Source organism: Oryctolagus cuniculus, chromosome 21 (assembly GCF_964237555.1).
Source record: "Oryctolagus cuniculus chromosome 21, mOryCun1.1, whole genome shotgun sequence".
NCBI lineage: Eukaryota > Metazoa > Chordata > Mammalia > Lagomorpha > Leporidae > Oryctolagus > Oryctolagus cuniculus.
The window spans coordinates 17,957,303-17,974,148 of NC_091452.1; the positions used below are offsets into that span (position 1 = coordinate 17,957,303).

Genomic DNA, 16,846 nt, shown 5'->3' on the forward strand with positions numbered 1-16,846 from the left:
CGGGAGCAGTCACTGTCACTGTGCCAGGGCCCCGCCCCTCGTGGACCCAGGGGATGCAGGTGTGCACACCTGTGTGGGAGGGGCACCAGTGCCTCCTCCAGAGCACAGCCCACTCCTCATGCAGGCAGTAATGAAAACCCAAGTTTAATCTGGTGCAAAAAATTTTGAAATCCACGCAGAGAATGGAGTCTTCAAAAAAGTTCACAGAAAAAAAACACCACACCATGATTTCAAAATCACTTTGCACCTAAATAAACTTACCTTTCATTCTCTCTTTTTAGAAACCTCAGTGACGTGCCCCCACACACCTGCCAGGAAGGCAGTTCCGAGGCACTCGGGCCCAGCTGGGGGGAAGCCTACGCCGAGCAGGCTGCTCTGGTGGCCTGCAGCCCCCCAACACCCGATGGGCTGCATGAGCCCCTCTGTGCAGCTCAGGACAACCCGGGGTGGGCCTTGCCGAGTTTCCCGAGCCAGGAAGGGCACTCTTAGGAGCCCACACCCCACGCGCAGAGAGCCCCAGCGGGAGTGTGCCCTGGGACGCCTGGTGTGAGCACCACACCCCCTGCCAGGGCCTGCGAGCAGAGGGAGCCTCAAGAGGCCCAGGGTTGTGTGGGGGGTGGGGTTGCAGAGCCCAGGCTGAGGGACCTTCCAGGGCCAGGAGGGGCTGAAACTGCCCGCAGGAAGCAAGGGAGGGCCCTCCACCAGCCTCCCTCAGACCCAGGACAGGCCCAGCGGGTGAGAAGCCCTCGGGGGACCTTGCTCGAGGCCTCCAGCTACAGCCAAGAGCAGGGGACAGGGCTGCGGCACGACTGTCACAACTCCGCCGGTCCCCTGTGCGCGCGGCTTCCGCAGCGAAGGTGGGACTGTGGGGTTATGAGTGGGGAGAGGGCTAAATGTGGTCAAGGAAACTGGACCTCCTGAGGGGAAGAAAGACCCTGAAGACAAGAGTGGGAGCAGCTTCAGGAGAAGAAAACAAGTTCCAGGTCCCCGGGGCCAGGACAGCAGGGACCAGAGAAGTCAGCGGGGCCACGCAGGAGGCACAGCAGTCCTGGGAGTCCACTGCAGATGGCAAAACGCGATCGCGGAAGGCAGCAGTGTATGCGCACTGCACCGCAAATGTTCCCAATCCGAAATACAGAATTCATCCCAGATGAGCTTGTCGGGTGGCCACTCTGGTCTCCCGAGCAGGGTGTACAGGTGCACCCAGCTCTGTGTGAGCCTGGGGCGGCTGCCCATCATCCCAGGGTGCACCCAGCTCTGTGTGAGCCTGGGGCGGCTGCCCATCATCCCAGGGTGTACCCAGCTCTGTGTGAGCCTGGGGCAGGTGCCTGTCATCCCAGGGTGCACCCAGTTCTGTGTGAGCCTGGGGCAACTGCCTGCCATCCCAGGGTGCACCAGGCTCTGCACGAGTCTGGGGCGGCTGCCCACATCCCAGGGTGCACCCGGCTCTGTGTGAGCCTGGGGCAACTGCCCATCATCCCAGCACTATCTTTCTAACACTGCATTTGGATTCTCTCGCTGGGAACCCAAGAAGGTTCTGGGCACTCTGGGCACAATGCTCTCCTCTCTCTTTCTCTGGACTGAACGAAACAAAACCTCACAGCAGGAATTCAGAAAAACAAGCATCTCGTGCCCCCAGCAGGCAAAGGCCACTCTGGTGAGGAGCAGGGCTTTGTTTCCAAGCCAGGGAAGGACACGAGGGCCTGACACCCTGGCAGCACAGGAGCCGCGGGACGCCAGCTCCCAGCACCCAGGCAGTGCCCGGGCGGAGGGTGGCTGCACCGGGTCCAGCGACGGGAAGGCCCCTGAGCTCCCGTTGCCATCAGTCCCTACTGGTGTTCCGTAGCCTCTCCACCTCCCTCTGGTGCACAGGAGGCTTTGGGCTGGCGTCAGCAGGAAGTGAGATCCCAGGCTGAGGGCAGAGGAGGCGAGAGGACCACAGGTCCCGTGAGAACCCAGCCCGGGCACAGCGGACGGGAGGGATGGGCTCTGTAGACGGAGCAGGGGCACGGGGCCCGCGGGCTTGCCTCCCCTCTCCCACATCCTCAGCCCACCCTGAGCATCTCCGCTCGTCTCTGGGGTGGCTGCTTTCTGTGCTCAATGTGTCGGGCCTTGGGGCTGAGAGCTCTGGGTTCTGTTGCCTCCTTGTTTCCCTGGGCCTGGCCCACCGCCTTGTGCACAGGAGAACACAGGTGAAGTGGACGCTTCCCCCACGAGGCGCGTAACAAGGAGGGAATGACGGAGCCCATTTGGCAGGGTTTTAATCAATCCGGGCGCGGCGTGAGTACACCTTTGGCGTCGGGGACGCCCCTCACCTTGGCCTCACACACTTAATGGGCCCTCTGGCAAGCAACCACCTCGACCTCCAGCTCTGGGACATCCCAAGCTTCTCTTTAAGCCTCCGGCCAAGGACTTGCGGGAGTGCTCCGGCACGGACGGAAGCTCCCTGCTGGGGTCTGCCTGCCTGGAAGGTAGCCTTCAGCATTCATGGCCATGGCCACCTTCTTCAGAGGGCATTCATGGCTAAGGTGCCCCCTGTCCACAGCACCAGGGCTAAACCCGAAGCTCAGGGTGACTCAGCTCTCCTCACAAGGGACTCTGAGCTCCCAGAGGGTGGGGCCCGGATCTGACTCAGCATCCTGGGGTTACACCCCCCCTACCTCCTGTGGATGTGAGTCCAGGGACCCCGCAGACTCCCCTTCCTTGCTGGGGTAATGCACCCCCCACCTCCTGTGGACGTGAGTCCAGGGACCCTGCAGACTCACCTCTCCTTGCTGGGGTAATGCACCCCCCACCTCCTGTGGACGTGAGTCCAGGGACCCTGCAGACTCACCTCTCCTTGCTGGGGTAATGCACCCCCCACCTCCTGTGGACGTGAGTCCAGGGACCCTGCAGACTCCCCTCTCCCTGCTGGGGTAATGCACCCCCACCTCCTGTGGACGTGAGTCTGGGGACCCCGCAGACTCCCCTTTCCCTGCTGGGGTAATGCACCCCCCACCTCCTGTGGATGTGAGTCCGGGGACCCTGCAGACTCACCTCTCCTTGCTGGAGAAGTCCACTCCCAGCAGGATGTTCTCCTCGGTGTCCTGGCGCCCGCTGCTGTACACCACCACCATGTACCGCACGCGGTCCGCCCAGGCACTCTCCAGGCGCACGGCCTGCAGCGGGCAGAGACGCACTCACCGCCCCGCCTTTCCACCTGCCGCCTCCCTCCCAGGGCCAAACCAAGCTCAAGAGCGTGCTAGCCTTCCCCTCCATGCACCTGGGAGCCGGAGCAGGTTCTCCTTTGCATCCCTAGCACGGGCGACAGTGCCTGGCTCGCAGGAGACACCCAAAATGCGTCCAGAGCAAGCAGATGGCTGTCCTCCTGCGCAGGCTGCCGCGGAGCCCTCGCCCTCTCTCCTTGGGCCTCGGCGGCAAACCCGGCTTGGGTGATTGGGAGCCATCAGGGAAGAAGTGTTCTAACGTAAAAGCTTTCTCCCTGCCAGTCACGGACGACTCCCCACCAAGTGTCACAGTGAAACAAAACTCGCCTCTCCAGGGCAAGGGTGGGGTACAGTGGGTTGATCTGCTGCTTGGGACACGTGCATCTCACATAGGAGTGCCTGGCTGAACCCCAGCTTCCCGCTAGTGCACCCAGACGGAAGCGGTGGTGGCCTAAGTTCTTGGGCTTCTTGGGACACTCAGACTTTGGCCTGCCCAGCCCACGCTGTTGGGGAGTGAACCAGCGAATGGAAGATCTGTCTGACTCTGTTTCTCCCTCTCCATGTCACTCTGCCTTTCAAATAAAGAAAACAACCTTTGAAACTAAACTCTCGCCACTCGCCTCTCTTCTTACCAGCTTGATTCTGTCTTCACAGCGCAGGAGGTTGATCATTACTTGCAGATGCTGGGGCAGGTCACCTGTTGGATCAACACAGAGAGTTTTAAAAGGTCGCCTGCCGACCTAGAAAGCCACCTTGGGGATGCTGATCTGGGGGCCTTGAAGATGGCCGAGCAGTCCAAATCACCCCGCCCCCAGCAGCGGGGGAACCCTGACAAAGACGCACACGGCGTCTGTTCTCCCAAGCACCCTGCAACCAAGAGAGGCGGGCGGCTGGCCTGCTGTCACATGGTGAAGCGTCACTCGTAGTTTCTGAAATAACTTGCAATCCTTTTTTTTTTTTTTTAATTTGAAGTTTGGAAAATGCAGCCAAGCCTAGAGAAGAGCAAGCATGCATTCGGCAAACAGGGCTGGGTGGGCGCGAGCATGGGGGTGGGGCGAGCGTGGGGGATGGGGGCAGGCGCGGCACTGGCAGGGACGGTCACACTGGGAGAGGCATCCACTCGGGGAGAAGAGGCTTGTGTTGCTTTTCCTCTGCAGACCTGTGTGCTCTCCATGGGAGCGTGGTGCTACTTCTATAACCACGGCAGAAAACGCGCAGCTGCGGCTGCAGAGGCTGCAGGCTGGGTGCCCAGAGAAACAGGACAAGCGGCTAGCTCCGCCCTCTTCCCCTTCTTTGCTACATGGTATGTACTGTTTTCTTTTGTTACTTCAAAAAGGAAATGATCCAGAGGCAACCTTCCAGGTTGTCTGAGCAGCCCCAGGGTCCAGAAAGTGACTGTGGGCTGAGGGGAGGAAAGCCCTTAGAGAGTGGCCAAGTGCATGTCCACCTTCAACGCTAGTAGTCCTGGCTACTCCACTTCTGGTCCTGCTCCCTGCTAACACACCTGGGAAGGCAGTAATGATGGCCTGGCCACCCAAGTGGAATGCCAGGATGGAGCTCCTGGCTCCTGGCCTCCGCTTGGCACAGCCCTGGCCATTGGGCCATTTGGGGAGTGAACCAGCAGGTGGAAGCTCGCTCGCTCGCTCTCTTTTTCTCTCTCTCCTTTTCCCTCTCTGTAGCTCTGTCTTTCAAAACAAACAAAACCAAAGGAACCAAAATTGCCTAGCCGAGCAGAACCTCAGTTGCAGGGCTGTGGGGGCTGGGCAGTGGGACTACTGTGATGGACACGCAGCGAGTGACTGCAAGGCCACTTCCCCTTAGCACGTCTATACCGTTCGCAGAGTGTCCCTTCTAAAGAACAGGTTCATTTATAAACATGCTGCCCTGGAAGGAACAAGGGGCAACTTGCAGAAAATCTGTATCAATTCCACCTTTGTGTAACAGCCGCAAAGAAACAGAATTATCTTTTTTGTAAAAAAAAAAAAAAAAAATCAACCCTGCTTACCCACTCCAATGCTCTAGGAGAAAACACTGTGTTTCCTTCTTTTGCAAAAACAAAAACAAAAACAAAAACAAAAACAAAAACAAAAAAAACCACCTTTTTCACTTTAGGCAGCACCCAGCAGGTTCAGATGTGGGAACATTCTGGATTTCACACTGGCAGCTCGGGGCTGCTCCACTTGCAAAGGTCCATGCTGAGAGGGGACCTGGAGCTCCCAGTCTCCTTCCTCTGCCTTGGTGGCACCCACCTGTCATGGCACCCACCTGTTGTGGCACCAAGGCCACAGGCAGGCTCTTCATTCCCCTGGGCCCTGCGCGGCACCCCTCCCCCACTCTGTCTGACAAACGCCGCCACGGAGGGGGCATTTTCCACCCGGCTAAGCTGCTTTCAATGGAGCTGTCTGACAGGACTGCTGACGAACACAAACCCAGACCCTGGTCTGCCAGTCCCTCGCGCAGGCTCTGTGAGGGCCCCCGACCCCACAACTGCGTGCACGGCTCCAATCAGCTCCACTCAGCCCCACTGTGCTCATCCACAGGACTTCATGTGACCCCAGGGAAAAAAGAAACTCATCTGGGGTCCAGTCTGGGTGTGCGCCTGCCCACACCCCCTGCCCTCCTGAGCTCACCGCCCACTGCAAACCCCAGGGGCCGCAGGGCCTGCCAGCCCACCCCAGCGTGCACGCCAGTGCTGCGTGAACCAGCTCGGCATGGGTGTGTTTGCACCGACTTCTCCAGGCTCACGCACAATATGAAGATGTTCGTTGGATGGTGGAAGGAGACGGTCCACACCGAAGTGCGGGGAAGCCTGAGTGTTGGCTGACGCGTGTATTATGGTTAAGGACACAGCCGACGGCCAAGCTCTGAGCAAACTCAAAGTTGAAGGATCTGTTTATAGCTTTATTATGCGAGAGGTCCCTGTAGTCATAATTGTAGCTACACATATTTGAAGGTACTTCAACAAGTTTGTGGGAAAATGGATTTGAGAGATAATGCCAGGGCCGGAGCTGTGGCGTAGCGGGTAAAGCTGCCGCCTGCAGAGCTGGCATCCCATATGGGTGCTGGTTCGAGTCCTGGCTGCTCCACTTCTGACCCAGCTCTCTGCTATGGCCTGGGAAAGCAGCAGAAGATGGCCCAAGCCCCTGGGCCCCTGCACCTGCATGGGAGACCCAGAAGTAGCTCCTGGCACCTGGCTAAGGATCAGCTCAGCTTCAGCTGTTGCGGCCATTTGGGGAGTGAAACAGCGAATGCAAGACCTCTCTCTTTCTCTCTGCCTCTGCCTCTCTATAACTCTGCCTTTCAAATAAATACATAAATCCTAAAAAAAGAAAGATAATGCCGGGGTGGAAGTTTGGCGCAGCTGTCAATCACTCGGGACACCTGCATCTCGTATCGGAGCACCTGGTTCAAGTCCAGGCTCCTCTGCTTCTGATCCAGCTGCCTGCTCATGTGCACCCTGAGAAGCAGCAGGTAATGGTTTAAGTACTTGGGTCCCTGCCACCCATGTGGGAGGCCTGGATTGAGTTCCTGGCTCCTGGCTTTGGCCTGGCCCCACCATGGCTATTAAATAAAACAGAAAAAGAAAAGAAGAAGAAGAAAACACATTTTCCACAAACGTTTTAGGGGTGAGGGTGATGCAGGAGGTAGGGATGCTACGTGCACAGTTTTTAATTTCTGCACCATCTCGGGTACCAGCACTGGAAACTCTTTGTCCAGATTAGGAAGCAGGCTCAGCAGCCCGCCCCTGACTGCTCGGCACGCCACAGAACTGGAACTGGAAGCCAGGTCTAACTGGCTCCGAAGCAAGTATTCTTTCCAAAAACCCCACTGCTGGGGCTGGCGCTGTGGCGTAGCAGGTTATGCCGCTGCCTACGGCACCAGCATCCCATATGGGCACTGGTTCGATTCCTGGCTGCTCTGCTCCCTGGTAATGTGCTTGGGAAAGCAGCGTAAGACAGGGGCCTCTGCACCTGTGAAGGACATCCAGGAAAAGCTCCCGGCTCTTGGCTTCGGACCAGCCCAACTCTGGCTGCTGTGGCCATTTGGGGAGTGAATCAGCAGAAGGAAGATTTCTCTCTGTCTCTCCCTCTCTACCTCTCTCTCTCTCTCTCTCTCTCTCTCTGTAACTCTTTCAAATAAATAAATAAATCTTAAAAAACAAAACAAAACAAAAACCCACCCCACTTCCTCCTTTTGCAGGAGACTCATTTGCTTAGCTTAAGACAAACCACATCTCGATGACAAATATCACTCCATGCAAATGCTGACTTGTGGGGTTGGAGATGAACGACAGGCATGGAATTCTACCCTAAGCACTCCGATCTAAAGATGGGGCTGGAGGAGCTGAAGTGAACACAGGAGATGATCTCTGTGGACAAGAAAACAGCCCACCTGCGAGCCGGCTGCACCTGCGAGCCGGCGGCACCTGCTGTTCTGAAAGGACAAGGCAGTCCCAGCTCCCGGACCTGCGCTGAGAGGCTGGGACCTGCTGACGGGGTCACGTGTCTGCAAACCCTGAACTCCTCTCTCCGTGGTGCCTTCGGCTCCAGGCTCCAGTCACTTCGGAAAGTTGGTCCTGTTCCTCCACAGGCATTTCTCACTACCTTGCCCTTGGACCCAAGTTAATGCCCAGTTTGATCCCTATTCTGTTAATTCTGTCCAATTCCCGAAACCCACGTCGCCATCACAAAGGCCTCCTATCCCGGCGCAAACCTCAGAGTGCGAGCCAATGGCTCTTCAGAGAAATTTCCCAGATGAGAGATTTTTGAATGCCGTGAGCAACAGCACGGGGATAACACCTTCCTATCACGCACCTTGGAGCCATCTGTTAGGGTGTCACACTGAAACTTACCACCTGCAGGGAGCTGATGGACCATGTGTAGGAATTCTTTACATCCTGCTAGGACGCCTGCTGCTGGCCACCCTAGCCCCCAGTGCCACCTGGAACAGGTGCAGGCCTGCTCATGGAATGAACACCTGCGTGTCTGCCTGCATCTGTGCTCCTGCATCTCTGGCCTGGACACCCAGCAAAGTGCTCACCACCGACACAGCGAGGCTACGCAGAAAACGAGTCCCAGCGCAAGAGAACAGACTTGGACATCACCTGCATGCTTGTGGGGGTGCTGAAGACTCCGCTGGCCTTGGGCACTGCTCCCCTGTTGCAAGAAGAGGGCTGCTCCTTTCACCATGAAAAAGCTCTCGCTCAGGCTGCAAAGAACAAAACCAGAGCTCGGTTAGAAGGGAATTCGGAGGGGGAGACGGGCAAAGGGTGCTGCAGAGGAGAAGCGCGGAGCGGACCACGGGCAGGTACAGTGTGAACGGCAGAGTCATCTCCCCGCTCCCTGCCCAAGTCTCGCCTTTGCCAACATCACGGTGCTTCTGCTCACACACCACAGCCCGCGTTCTCAGGCCGGGAGGTCCTTCCTGCAGAACACTGGGATGGGAACTCACTGGGGTACAACATGTTTCATGCACACAGAACACCCCCAGCTAGGAGCCGGCGAGCCCCTGGGAGAATCATTGCTTCCAGCTGCCTGACTGCACAGCGGCCCTGGATGGACCACAGGGAAGAGGAACTCACGGCATCGCTAGCTGTTTGCCTCTCCGCAGAAGTGGGCGGCTACTGACCAGAGACCTAGCTCACTCCAGGCTACCCTGGGCACTGTGCCTACAGAAAAGCCCGGCTGACCAGAGGGTGTCTCAGCAGGACAAATCTGAGGCTTTTGTTGTAGAATAACTTCCTATATGGCTTATGAAATCACAATGAGAATCTTCAGCTTATGCAGAAATCAAGACACAGAAAAGCTTCACTTACTGATTCCTATTACTTTATTCAAAACTGTCCACAACTGTGAGAATCACCCATAAAATACCCCGACGTCTTCAGTAGCAGTTGGCGGGGAGGAGGGCGGGACCACCTGTCTGTCATCTTTCTACCCCTTAGTGTTTACCAAATTTGCTATATTAAGCAAAAGCTAACTTTAAAAAACGACCATTTGCTTGATTTTCAAAGCAACGGAAAACATATTAAACAGCCTTTCATTCTTATTAACTTTGTGAAAGAAGACCACGGTTCAAATTATAAATTATCATAAAAAGAATCCTCTCTTGAGCAACCAACTGACACACAAGTAATCCGGAGGGAAAACCTCTGAGCACAAGCAGTCTCGTTTTGCTGCTGCTAGAACCCTGGACTCGGGCAAGTCAGAACCTAAAGGAACGCAAGCGTGTCTTCCGTCCTTTACCCGAGCAAGTTCATCTTGCCCCAGACCTCGAATGTCAGTGGTTACATGTGCTGATCCCAGAAGGAAAAACCTCAGCTCATCTACAGCACAACTCCACGTGCTAATGAAACAGCGCACGAACCAGCATTTTACATCAGCAGCTCCTGAAGTCAGGAAAGCCACCATCTGTCATATTAAAGACCACCGTCAAATCTGCTAATTTTTCTGGTTAAATTCCCAATGCTAAAAATAGTGACTGTTCCAACAGTGAATAATGAGGCTTTGGTCTATCTCTCATATCTGTGCCTTTAAATTACTGACAATGGGTTTAATTTTTTTTTTTTATTTTTTGAGGGGCAGAGAGATGGAGGTGGTGTGAGAAGAGAGAAGTGGGGGCTGGGGGGTGGGGGGAGAAAGAGCAAGAAAAAGTGAGCACTCCTGTGTACTGAGTCTCTAAGTCCCTAATATCAGTGATGACTGGGACTGGCCTAAGCTAGGAGCTGGGAATTCAATTCTGGTTTTCCACGTGGTTAGCAGGAATCCAATTACTTGGGTTGGCCTCTTAGGTTCTGTATTAGCAGGAAGCCGGAATCAGGTGCAGGGGACTCAATTCTAGGATTGAGGTGTCCCAACTGGTGTCTTTTTTTTTTTTTTTTTTTTTAAGATTTATTTATTGGACTGGCGCTGTGGCACACTGTGTTAATCTTCCGCCTGCGGCGCCGGCATCCCATATGGGCACCGGTTCTAGTCCCAGCTGCTCCTCTTCCAGTCCAGCTCTCTGCTATGGCCTGGGAAAGCAGTAGAAGATGGCCCAAGTGCTTGGCCCCTGCACCTGCATGGGAAACCAGGAAGAAGCACCTGGCTCCTGGCTTCGGATCAGCGCAGCTCTGGCCATTGCAGCCATTTGGGGAGTGAACCAATGGAAGGAAGACCTTTCTCTCTTTTGTCTCTCTCACTGTCTGTAATTCTACCTGTCAAATAAATAAATAAAATATTTTTAAAAAATTAAAAGAATTTTTAAAAAAGATTTTATTTATTTATTTGAAAGTTAAGAGTGGGGGGGGTGGGGAGAGGGAGGGAGAGGGAGAGAGAGAAAGAAGAAAGAATCTTCCATCCTATTGTTCACTCTCCAGATGCCTGCAAGAACTGGGTCCTGGCCAGGCTGAAGCCAGGAGCTGAGTACTCCATCTGGTCTCTCCTGTGGGCGGCAAGGACTCAAGCACTTGGGCCACCACCCACTGACTTCCCAGGAGCAATGCAGGAAGCTGGATGAGCAGAGGAGTAGCCAGGACTGGATGCAGGCTTCCCAGGTGGCGGCTTCACCTGCTGCAGCCTAACACCTGCCCTCCCGCCACGCGCTCCGTGTATTTCCTAACATCAACACTGAGAGCTGTGCAGCGTGTCACCGCACTGCCAAGTCCTCCCACCGCTTCTGGGGGCTGCAAGTTTTGAGTGTTGGGAGCCCGGGGTTACAAATAAGCAAAGAAATGAGAAGCACCCGTCTCCACTCGCAGCCTCAGCCTCACGGGCTGCTCGGTGCCCACCCGGCCAGCTCAAGATCTCTGCGCCTCCCTGCAGTAGCTGCACGACGGCCTCCCGCTTTTCCACGCCCTCCCCTTCCTTAGGATTTTACAGCTAAGCCTGCTGTCCCAGCCATCCCATTTCAGACACAGCTCCATCGCTACTTCTCATCAGAGCCTGGCAGGGGCTGTGCAGAGGGCTCCCAGCCCACAAAACAGCACAGCTGGGCCACCTGCCCAAAGCAGCATCGACCTCTGTTGTTTGCAAGTTTAAAAAAGAAAAACCCACAAAACCCCATACTGACCAGAGACGGGGCGCCGAGGAAGCAGCCACCCGTCACCTGTGACCTTTGCCTTGGAAAGCACGGGCAGAAATTTCCCTTGGTTTCCCTAACACTTCTTTTGGGAAAAAAGGAAGCAATGCAAAGAACAGGTTGGTTTCGCCCTGCGATCCCCCACAAGCCTCTGGCTCCCAGAGCCAATGAGAACCCAAGCCGCCCCCTGCACAGTCGGCTGGGGTCAGGGGTGGGATTGTACTGCTGGGGCCTGGAACACAGCAGGCGTCTTGGTTCTCCCTGGGCAGTCAGTGACTCGGGTTTACTGTACAGAGCGCAGCCGAACACTGCAGGGAAGCCCAGGAGCACATGGTGCTGAGGTGAGCGATCACGCGGCGTCCTGGGAAGCCACACGCCAGGGGCAGGAAGGCCAGGGAGCATGGTCACAAGACGCAGAGACCCCCCTGAACCAGCGTGCTGGGGCCCCAGGCTCAGGAACCCCCAGTGTGGCTGATCTCAACACCGCCAAGGGACTTCAAAGCATCCGAGGAAAATGGAATGAAAAGCTTATTTTGGTGCAAAAAAAACCACCAAAACCCTGAAACTCATGTCTAGCTTTTCCCCCATAATATGCACATTCCATGAACTTTCTGAAGACTCTAATGTTTATGACTGACAGTCCAAGCACGGCCCCCGGCTGGTCAGAGCCTCAGAGCAGCCCCTGTGGGTGAAGTGGGCATTTAGACATCCATGTCCCACATCAGGGTATCTGGGCTTGATCCCAGCTCTGGCTCCCGACTCCAGCTTCCTGCTAACACACCCCTGGGGAGGCAGCAGACAGCCCAAGTGCTTGGGCCCCTGCAGCCATGTAGAAGACCCGGAAGAAGCTCCTGGCTCCCACCTTCGGTCTGGCCCAGCTCTGGCCATTGTGACCATATGGGGAGTGAACCAGTGGATGGCAGATCTGTCTCTCCCTGTCTCTCCCTCCTTCTAATTCTGCCTTTAAAAAAACAAACAAACCAAAAAAAACAAACCAGGGGCCAGCGCTGTGGTGTAACAGATAAAGCTGCCACCTTCAGTGCTGGTATCCCATATGGTTGCCAGTTCGAGTCCCGGCTGCTCCACTTTTGATCCAGCTCTCTGCTATAGCCTGGGAAAGCAGCAGAAGATGGCCCAAGTCTTTGGGCCCCTGCACCTGCATGGGAGACCAGGAAGAAGCTCCAGCTCCTGGCTTCGGATCGGCCCAGCTCCAGCCATTGTGGCCATCAGGGGAGTGAACCAGTGCATGGAAGATCCCTCTCTCTCTCTCTCTCCCTCTCTCTGCCTCTCCTTCTCCCTCTGTGTAACTCTTTCAAGTAAATAAATACATCTTTAAAAACAAAACAAAACCAAAACCTCGTTCCATGCTGGTAATGGTGCGCACCCTTTCCTGGGTACTCGGGAGGAAGATGCCAAGCCCACAAACCCACCATCGCGGCTCCAGAAACCAGCCTCAGCTCTGGTCAGCATCCTACAGGGGGGACCAGGGCCGCAGATGACCAGTCCCGGACAAGCAAACAGAAGCACGTCCTTCTGCTCCACAGAAGCTCCACCAGGGCTTGAAGAGCAGGCGCGGCCACGGCCTCCCTGCCACCCTCCTCCAGGCTTTCCCTTCACAAGGCAAAGGCAACCTCGGGCCCTGACGCCAGCCGGGGGCAAAGACCCCAGCAGAGCGGTTTCCGCAAGGCAGGGGACACGCAAAACCCCCAGGCCTCGGAGCACCCACAGCCAGCACCACCTGGAAACGGACACGGGGAGGAGAGAGGAAGCTGCCCGGGGCCATACGTACGGACGCGGGCTGCACACCTCGCGGCGGCGGGCATGCCGGCTCGGCCGCAGGAAGACGCAGAAGTCGGTGAAACACAAGAGGCTCATGACTGCCAGGCTCACAGTGCCTGCGGGGCTCCCACCACGGCCGCTCCCCGCAGAGGAAGGGCCCGACGGAGCGCAAGTGGTCCCGTGGGTCTCTTGTCTGCCTGGTATTTTGGCTGAAAAAGGCCCTTGTCCCGGCATCTGCTGATGAAAGCGCCATTCACAGGGAGCGGCCCCGCTGAAGTGCCTCCGACCACGGTCCTCCCACGGGCCTCGGGCACAAGCAAGAGCGGGTGCCTTAGAGACCAGGGGGAGGCCAGCTGGCATCCAACTCACAAGCCCCAGGCGGCCAGGGCCCCAGCCGGCTTGACGGCCACTTGGTGAAGGCCGCTCCTTGCTCTCCCATCCCCACCAGCACTGCTCGCCCACTGGGGACCAAGGCGGCCGCCAAGCTGAGCCATTCTGCACGGGGAGTGGCACTGTCACCCCCTGAACATGCTTCAGTCGTGCGAACAGCTCCAGGAGGGGCCCTGGTGACCCCTTCGCTGGGGACATCCAGGGAGAGGGAGCCATAGGTGCATGCACAGGGGCTTGAGACATGCCGTGGCCAAGGCAAGCGCAGCAGGAGCTGGAGGAGGCTAAGACAGGGTGGAAGAGGCCGAGGTGCGCAAGCGAGAAGTGGGCACCTAACCAGGGGACCAGTCACTTCCTGGAGGAGGCAGCACCTCCCGGGACGGCTCTATGTGCAAGGGCACCAGCTCCCACGTGAACGGTCTGAGGACTCCGTGAGACGCACACTTTTGTTGTGGGCTTCTGCTCTGGCAGGTAAGGACAGCACAGCACACACCCAGGAGCAAGTCTGTCCAAGACGGGAGAGACCCACGTCTGTGCCCGCCCACTTGCCAAGGCCCTGGAAGACCATTCCTGCTAGTCCAGAGCGAGACTTGGGGCCACTGTCCCACTATCCCCTCTGCCCATGCCTGTCCTGGCGGCTGACAGCAGGGCTGGATGCACGCAGCATGGAAGAGGACAAGGCCCAGGTGACATCCTCAGCCTCTCTTCCCAACATCTGAACACTTGAAGGGCACAGGAAAGAGGGAGAGGGACAGTTCAGGGGCGGGAGCTTGCGCAGGGAAGAGTGGGTGTCAGGGCCCAGGAGCAGGGTGGAGGACCCACCGCCACCTTCCCAGCTGTGGCTGGGACCCAGCCTTCCGTCCTTCGGTGCAGAGTGGAGCTGCTGAGGGGTTTCCAGAGCCAGAAACCAAGGAGCTGCTCTCCAGGTGGGTTTCTCGTGAGTGGGACAATCGCTCTGAGCTGCAGCAGGGACGGTGGCAAGCACTGAGCCATGCACCCGATTTCCACAGCTCTGGGGCAGGCGACCCTCTCTGCGATGAATGAATCACTCAGAGCTTCAGAAGTGGAACCCCAGGGTTCCCTGGCCGATGCCTCCCCCTCTCTCTCCAGAGACGAAGGAGAAAGGTTTTCTGCAGGTGAGGGAAACCCCAGCAGCGACACATGGTCGCATGGGAAGGGAGCAGCACCTTCAGGTACAATCAAGGGCAGCTTCCTGGGCCCAAAAGGAGAAATGCAAAGAACCCACCACAGCACGGTAACACCCTCCTTGGAAGCAGCAAACGGAGAGGTGAGCGGAACCCTTCCCACGGTGCGGGGCCCAAGCACCTGCTCGGGGCGCCTGTGAGACTTCCTCCTACAAGAAGCGGGCTTGACACCCTGGGTGGTTTCCAGTTCCCCACCGCTTCCCAGTTCCTTAATGGGGCTGATCCCGAGACGGCCTTATACAACTTCCTCCCAGCAGCCACTTCACCGTGGGACAGCTCTGCATGTCTGTGACCGCGCCCTCCCCCTGCTCCCCACCCCGCCGCCCCGTGCTGTGTGGACTCTGCACATAGGCCACAGTGTCCACCTCTGCCACAGTGGGGCTTCCTGGAACTCACGACTGTTACACCAAACCCTCAACAAGAACTCGCCTGGGGACACCTGTGTGGATGACACGCCGCTGCCCCAGGGGTCCCCCTTCCATGAGCTCTCTGTGTGCGTGTATGCATGCATGAGTGGCCTCTAGGTGTGTGTGCCTTGCACCCCGCACCCCCAGGACCTCTAAGTAGTAAAATCTTTATTTCCATCCTGTCTCTCCTGATCATTGCAGGGGGTACTCTCTGTCTTAGAGATTCTAAATTAAAACAATCATCAATAGACTTGCACAGCGCAGGTCACGCATTTAGGCTGGTGAAAACATCTGGCTTCCACCCCACAGCGCCTCGGCTCAACACCCAGCTCTGGCTCCTGACTCCAGCTTCCTGCTAATGTAGACCCTGGGAGGAGGCTGTGATAATGGCTCAAGGGCTTGGGTCCCTGCACCCCACATGAGCCCTGGACTGAGTTTCTGGCTCCTACTTCATCTCTCGCCCCCATCTAGGGTGATTGCAGGATTTGGGGGCAGTAAACCAGCAGAGGAGAGCTTTCTCCCTCTCTCTCTCTAATACATCCCCATCCCACGTTGGAGTACCTGGGTTCACGCCTGGCTCTGCTTTGACTCCAGCTTCCCGCCAAGGCAGACCATGGGAAGCAGCAGTGACGGTCAAGACCATGGGTTCCGGGTCCAGATTGAGTTTCCGGCTCCTGGCTTCAGCCAGCTCCTAGCCATTGGGGGCATCTGGGGAGTGAACCAGGACACGCACGCCCTGTTCTGGATCTCTGCCTGCCTCTTAAATTGAAAAAAAGACAAAAAGGCAAGGTCCTCTCAGAAAGGGAGCAGCAGCGTGCGATACGGTAAAGAGGAGCCGCGCTAGGGTTGAAGCCCTCTCTGGGAGCGGCACGAGTAAGCGCACCTGCCTGTCTCCAACCAAGCACTTCGGAGTCACAGAGGTTCTCACCCACCGAGGGGGCCGCACGTTCTGACAACAGCAGTAACGGCGCCCTACGGCGTTTGAGAAGCTCTGCTGAGGACAAAGCACTCCCGCCAACGTCAACTCATTCCATCTCTGGGAAAACTGTAAGGCGGACCGAGCAGGCTAACAACGAATCTGTGCCCAAGGGAACAGGGAGTTCCTTAGACGGCACGGCGTTAGGGGTCCGGACGCTGTATCTCACAAAGAAACCAGGAAGACGAGTCTCCAGTGTAGGTTCTGTTGGCTGGACAGGCTGAAACCCCCCGAGTCACCTGTTCGTGGGAAGAATCAACCTGGGGCTGAACCCGGCACTGCAGGGTGCTTCCCAGGGCGCTGCGGCTCACCCAGGGGACTTCACGGTAATTCTAGGGAAAAAGGGAACTAACGCAAAGCTGTCGCCACAGAAAAGATGGGTGTGGCGCAGGGCCCGTGACACAGCGGGCTAAGCCGCTGCTGGGGACACCCGCGTCCCATATCGGGGTGCCTGGCCAGAGTCCCAGCGGCTTCATGCTTCCGACCCAGATTCCTACTGATGCTCCGGGGAGGCAGCAGGAGACAGCCCACGTCCTTGGGTTCCTGCCACCCACATGGGGGACAAGGCTGAAGCTCCTGGCTCCTGAAAAGGGTCTGGGCCTGATCCAGCCCTGGCTGTTGGGGAGGCATTTGGAGGGTGGACCGGTGGATGGAAGATCTCTCCCTTTCTCTCTCCTTCTCTTCCTCTCTCTTTCTGTTACTCTGCCTTTCAAATAATAATAATAAAAAAATCTTTAAACAGAAAAAATGGTGCCAACAAGCTCTCCCAAGAGGAGGTTCTGTTAATCATGTTTATATGAACAAGTATTTAACAAGCATCTATCCCAA

At 56.7% G+C, this 16,846-nt stretch overlaps 1 protein-coding gene across 1 annotated transcript in view; it reads right to left on the minus strand.

Moving 5' to 3' along the window:
• Positions 1–16,846, minus strand: part of SSH1 (slingshot protein phosphatase 1) — a 71,888-nt gene that overhangs the window by 29,158 nt on the left and 25,884 nt on the right. The window contains exons 3-5 of the mRNA XM_051835846.2: positions 8,311–8,414; positions 3,839–3,903; positions 3,037–3,158 (exon numbers count right to left, since the gene is read on the minus strand). Of these exons, the coding sequence (XP_051691806.2) occupies positions 3,037–3,158; positions 3,839–3,903; positions 8,311–8,414 (291 nt within the window). The remainder of the gene's footprint in view (positions 1–3,036; positions 3,159–3,838; positions 3,904–8,310; positions 8,415–16,846) is intronic.